Below are 6,554 nucleotides of genomic sequence, written 5' to 3' on the forward strand. Positions count from 1 at the left end.
CTAAAGGGCCACCTGCATGCTCCTAATTACTGAGATTTCTGAAAATGCAATCAACACATGAAATGTAACAGATGATCATTTTAGTGCTGCTTTGATTGTTTTCTGCTTCTATGCAGACATCGGTGGTTATTTTCTCCCCTGTTAGCACAATCATCAGTTTCAGTTTGATTCCAGATGTGCTCTTGGTCTCTATCGCTATATAAAAGGACTTCTATAAATAGCAGCATCGTGTACCACAGAGCAGGGGATTATAATAGTAAGTATCCGCTGCTATGGAACAATTACATCTACTTGCCTGCCATTTCTTGCCTTATTAGGGTATACAATACATGAAAATATAGACAAAGTCCAGACAAATAGTCTGTATCCCTCTATATAATTAGAGTTTGATACTTCATTAGCCCACCATTCCTCTCTGTTTTATTGGTTATTTAATAATGCTCTCACCAAGCTCCAGATATTGTTGGACTACAACTCTCACAGAGGGTGTTTGGAGTTGTAGTTAAACAGCATTTTGAGGGCTAAAGCTTGGTGGACAAAATGCATGCTTTAACAATGGTATCATGAAAAAAAATTGAAGTCAATTTTATGTTGTTGCTGTTGGTGTTTATGTAAAACATTTAAATTAACCACAACTGAGGCAAGAAATATGGCAGTCCCCACCCAAATGCAGTAAAGCAATATTTATTTCCAACAATGAGCTCTTACTTTACTGTAAAATGATAAAATTCTGTGTATACTGTAGATAAGAAATTGTTTCCCCACAATGAGTTTCTGCAAGCCTTTCATTTCTGAAAAGAAGTCATTTTATTGAATGCTTTAGTACAAGATGTTAGAATACTCCCTCCTCTGTGGTTTTGCATTAATTGGAAAGTGCAAGTACTGTGCATGGATATTTGTATAGAGAGCAGATCTATCCAACCTGTTGTCACATAGTTAATTTTAGAGACATCCTTCAGGGTCTATTGACAGCTGAAAGGTTCTAAGGGATGCTGGGATCTGTAGTTCATAAACAACTGGAAGGCCACATACCAGACCCTTGGACTCAATTATTGCATATATGATTTAAGGGCCTGGCACTTTTTCAGAACTAGAAATCCTTTGCCATTCCAGCTGTTGCAGAACTACAGTTCACAACACACTCATATTGCTGGTGAATGCCTTGGAATGCAAGGAATGGCACATGGACATAAAAAGTTAATACTCCCTCTCTTAAAGCAATAATTTATAATCAACATAAGGTAAACTAAACAAAGTTTACTAGAATGTATGATTTTATTGTATAAAAAAAAATCTTATTTCAGTTTTTGTAGCAAAATTAATCTATAAATCTGCAACGGAGGGCCACAAAATTTTGCTTTGACCTTTAAAGTCAAACATGGAAACCCACATTTTTTTACTTTAATTTATATCAAACCATTTGTCTTTTATAAATGCAGATATGTCCCATAATTAGTTACCCCAAATACCACATAAATATATATACATATATATATATTTATGTATACCTTATATCTAGTACATTAACATTTAATAAGTTGTGGTATATCAGGACCCCTTTTTTGTTGGCTTAGCTCCCTTTCTGGGGTTAGATTGGCTGAACTAGTTTCTTTTTTACCTTCTTTAATTTTTAGATTGTTCATACTTTTTCCAGTTATGACAGAAATGGTAGTCTCTTCCTCCAGAAATTTGACTGTAGGACCAGCAGAAAAGTGTGATGGAAAGATCCTGCCATCTGTTAGGATAATATAACTGTCTACTATGGTGTTTTGTGGATGCACCTGCTTGCAGAAAAACCCATGCAGAAGCAAAAGGAATTCTTTTTTCAAGCTTTTATGCATATAACCATATATATAAGGATGGATGCAACACTGAAGGAAGAATAGAACCAGAACTAATGAGGTTACCCCTCTTGGAATGTCTGAATTGGCACTGGAGGCGACAATGCTGAGTATACTGTAGGGACCCATGCTTATGATGTAAGATGACAGGATTGCAAAGATAACCTTGGCTGCTTTGCAGTGGTAGAGAGGTCGGTGGTGAGTTGTTTTGTCAAGTGCGTTTAGTGCAGTGGATCTAGAGCTTTCAGACCTGTCACATCCATTTGCCTGGACTGGGTGCACTAATGCATTTTGCCTCCTGGCAGCTCTGAAAACCATTCCATAGCACGCCAACATAATGCTTACTGGCAAGATAAAGGAAAACAGAGCACTAATCATGGTGTAGGAGTAACTTGAAGCCCACAACACTTTACAGTAGTGACTCTGTAAATCAAATTCAACCTTCCCCCAGCCATAAAGAGGTGGGGTGCTTTGGAGGACACTGAAAATCCAAGTGCAAAATATCAAAAGGCTGCCTCTCTTTGGGGTCATCTTAGTGGGGTACGACAATGGATGGATTATGGCCAGGTATTTGTCCACAGAAACAACCGTGATTGTGTTTACACCTGCAAATGCAAATAAATGCATCAGCACCACCACTGCTCCACAGAGACCATTATCCAAGGGCCAGATATCAGGGAGGGAGGTAACAATGACACAAGGCATCACCAAGACTGTCTGCAGAAGATCAGCTACCAGCAGGTTGAAAATAAAACGGTTTGCTACCTGGAGCAGCTGAGGCTTTCGATGAAAAACCACCAGGAGCATTATATTTCCAAATAAAGAAAGACAAAGGAGGGAAATAATGAGGACAATCCTGAGAATGGTGTCAGGCATAGAGGATGAGCTTTGCTCAGCTGAAAAGTGACTCTGGTTTCCGATGACCCTTCGCTCACTCAACCTCTGCATGGTTGTGACCAAGCCTCACTCACACCTCCATCCAGAGTGGGATGGCTAGGTTCTTCAGGTCAGACTGTATGCCAGAGCAGCATTGGAGTGCTATTCTACCCCAGCACGATCCAGGCCACTCTTAGAAAGAGTTCTATATGTAGATTGTACATCCATCACCCACACAGAGCATCTAGGAGGACACTGAGCAGAAACTAGAGCTTCACATTCTGACAATTTCCATTTCTTCATTTCTCCACCAGAAAGGCCTAAAGACATCAGTACAAACATTAAGACAAGAGCTTTTTCATAGAATACACTGGTGTATACATTATTCTAAGGCACCTATTTGCACAGCTGCACAGGTATTATTGTGAGCGGCAGTGTACATCTAGCTATATGTCCAATATATCACCCAATATGTTCTGTCCTGTGAATGAAAATAACTCTCGCCCCTGGAATAAACGCATGTTAAGGTGAGAGTAAAATTACCTGTTGATGGACATTGTCTTCATAAGCTTCAGGAAGCTGATAAAATGATGGATCTGTCTCCATACCCCCTCCCGTTGTGTCTATTTCTGTGATTTGGACAGCTCAGTTCTGCTGGAGAGGAATCAGCCCTCTCCTTTCCCTCCTCCTCCTCCTCTCCCAGTCTTCCATTCCCTCCCCCATGCTCTTTTTAACTCACAAGCTATGGAGAAGCCTGGAACAAGCAGAGGGTGCTAAACCAATACAGCACATCACATTTACAAGCAATAACAGCCGTCTCGTTCTTATAAAACCAGCAGATTGCTGCATTAAAACCATTTTACATATTTCTTTCTCTAATCACTTAGAAGTGGAAATGCTGAAATTGGCAGGACCCCCTCACCCCTCGCAGGGGCTATTGTACAGCGCAGGATAGCAGAACAATGTAATGTCTCGTTCCTCAGACGCACAATGTGTGATTGCTAGACCTTATGAAATATGATACAAATTTAGAATGCGTGTTGCCAAGCTGAAACCGTGACTAACTGTTTGTGGCATTTTGCATCTGACGAGACAGTTGGAAGCAAACAGTTTATCCCAGATTGCCATAATGTATACCAATAATGTGCCTTGCTTTGATTTTATCTCTGTGCTGATACTAATAAGTACAAACACTCATCATTAATATGTCACTCCTTCCAAGTGCCTGAGAATAAGCATCTCTTCTCCCTATGTTCTGCTGGCAGGTGTGACATTGTTTCACCCACCTCTGTCCTCCCCAGCTGCATCCTGCCTCTCAGGTGGGCTACACTTTTCCTGCATACTCACTTACCTAATTAAAACCTTAAAACGCAAAACCTTGTGATTCAAAACATTTGGCTGTATCACCATGGAGACTGGATTCTCCCTTTGGTGCAAATGGGCCAAGCAAAGTGGAATGATAATGGTCCATTTTCACCCTGTAAAAGGCAGTATTTCCTGACATCATTCTTTCCCAAACCTGCCAGCTTTTCTCCAAGAATTGTCATCCGATATGATACGTTCACTAGCTTTCTCAACACATATACTCACACAATGTACTTTCACGTGCATTATAGCTAGATACAGTATACAGAATGTATTCACCCATGCCTAAAAATAGAGGCATCACGTATGTATTATCCACTTTTGTGAAGCAGCACACCAGCTTCTTTTGTAGCATCCCACTCATAGTTCAAAATGCTGGGCATATTTCCATTATGCCACAAATTGTGTGGTGTGTCACATTTGTGTAATGGACATTTTATTTTTAAACAGAGCCAAGATTGTTTTTGGAGATGTTCCCTGGACCTGATTCTATGTCTTGTACTTTACACACCACTCATTTAGAGCACATAGGGAAGGCCCATAAGTCCAAGTCTTTGTGTTCCAAAATGGCACATACATGCCCAGGGTCTAACTGGGCTGGCAGGACATGGAAATACCAGTGGGCCCAGGTCTGCTTTGCACCAGGAACTTTGGGCTGTTCACCCCACCTCCAATCATGGCTGTAAGAAAGAGGAAGTGGCTGTAACATTCATGCAAGGAGTGATTATGGGACAAGTAGGCTGGCTCCAAGTTTCAAAAGTGGAGATGTTCATTACTGGAGTGGAGGAGATGATGGCCCCTGAATCCCTGGCCTGACACTGTAGGAGTTCCTATAAAGCCCTCAGCAATTCCCATTTATCAGTCAGATATGCAAGTCACTGAGCACCAGTTGGCTCAAGATGCAGTTCAGGCGTTGGTACAGGGCTGCCTTGTGTTCAAGAGAGCTGCACTCTGTACCTTGTGCCAATTTTTTTATTTAGTTTGAAGTGCAGCAATGCTTCAGAAACAAATGCAGTATAAATAATTTGATACCTCTTGTACTTATGTTCTGCCTGGGCAAAAGTAAATTACACCTAAGTTGTATGGATAGAGCACCCCATCTATAAGGAATTCAGGGAACCCTATAATTACAGGCAGTAGCTACACCCCAGGAAGCACTCTTTAGCTAAAAGGTACTGTGTCCTCTCAGACACAGAAATTAAAAAACTGCTTATGGGAAAAAAGGTAGCAGTTCTCATCATAATCAATTATAAATAGTCCACCCCTGATTTTCTGTTATTCAAATGAAAATTTGGCTTTTTTTAGTGCAGAGAGTTAATTTCCACTCTCTGCTCTAGCGAATCAGTCCCTCCTTACCCCTGTCAGAACATGGAAATTGTAAGTGTTAGGGGTGGCATCAGGACAGCCGCCCTAGATGGCAGTAACCGTAGAAAATCCCCTTGACTGCATCTATTAAATACTGTCCCTGTTGCAGGCAAGTGCCTTTAAGGCTCATTTACAAAACAGTGCATGGCACAAAGTAAACTTTTCATACACAAACCGTCAATTTTTTTCCCCCACAATGCAGCTTTTATCCCAGAATTCCTGCATCATTGCTGTTGCGTGCTATGTTGCATCCAACACAATTTGTGTGATATACCAAAACTCATACTAATTACCTTGCATGTTTTCATGAATTTGGCACAAGTTGTGGGTAGCATTTGCAGAGTGTGGATGAACATGCTGAAATGCCCAGACTGGCAATCTGTAACTTCCAGCAAATGCCAGAGGGGCTGCTGCTCTGTGCCATAGACAGTCACTATTTAGTGGGCCTCTGTGCCTGAAATGCATGCCAGGGCCTCTTTTGAATGTTAGTCCGGACCTGCATCAGCATGTGGATAAAATCACAGCATTAGGGTATGATTTGCTTCGTGTAAATCAGTAGTGCTTGCATTTGTAAGTGTCGCAGTCTCTTAGGTTAGTAGGCTGAACATTTTATCTAGTTCGTACTGCGCTATTGTCTGGAACCATCAGTGGTGTAAATAAAGTTTTAGGGGCCCTTTGCAGAGGAACTTCAGTTCCCCCTACTTATATTATTCATTAACGTTACTGTCTAGACATGCTTGGTTTTTAACCAGATCTGGATGGCAGCTGCAGCAAAAATGTCTGATCAAACAGTAGGGCAACTTACTTAAAGATTTCCATGCTGGCACCCTAGAGTTTAACAGGAGAATAATTCCCCATAGTATCAGGAAATGGAAATCAAAAGCACCATTTGCCAAGCTGTTAATAATGTGGGTCAAGTCTATTCTGGTTAAGGGGGAATAATAAGCAGTTGGAGCATGTGCTGCACATTCTGATGAATCATCTGGGTAGTGCAATGCTGTATATACACCTGCAGAATTATACTGCTGCTGCTTGTGCACTGTTTGTTAATTTAATGGAACTATCTGGCTGAATACACCCCTGTGTTATTCAACCGTCTCAGCTAAA

General features: G+C 41.0%; 1 protein-coding gene across 1 annotated transcript; it reads right to left on the bottom strand.

Moving 5' to 3' along the window:
• Nucleotides 1-602: 602 nt before the first annotated feature.
• On the bottom strand, nt 603-3,446 carry gpr101.L (G protein-coupled receptor 101 L homeolog). Its single transcript, XM_018230035.2, has 2 exons — nt 3,261-3,446; nt 603-3,037 (listed from the first exon to the last, which is right to left on the bottom strand). Exon 2 carries the CDS (start codon nt 2,787-2,789, stop codon nt 1,524-1,526), a length of 1,266 nt encoding a protein of 421 aa, XP_018085524.1. The 5' UTR covers nt 2,790-3,037; nt 3,261-3,446; the 3' UTR covers nt 603-1,523.
• Nucleotides 3,447-6,554: the final 3,108 nt, after the last annotated feature.

Source organism: Xenopus laevis, chromosome 8L (genome assembly GCF_017654675.1).
Source record: "Xenopus laevis strain J_2021 chromosome 8L, Xenopus_laevis_v10.1, whole genome shotgun sequence".
In the NCBI taxonomy this organism is placed as follows: Eukaryota; Metazoa; Chordata; class Amphibia; order Anura; family Pipidae; genus Xenopus; species Xenopus laevis.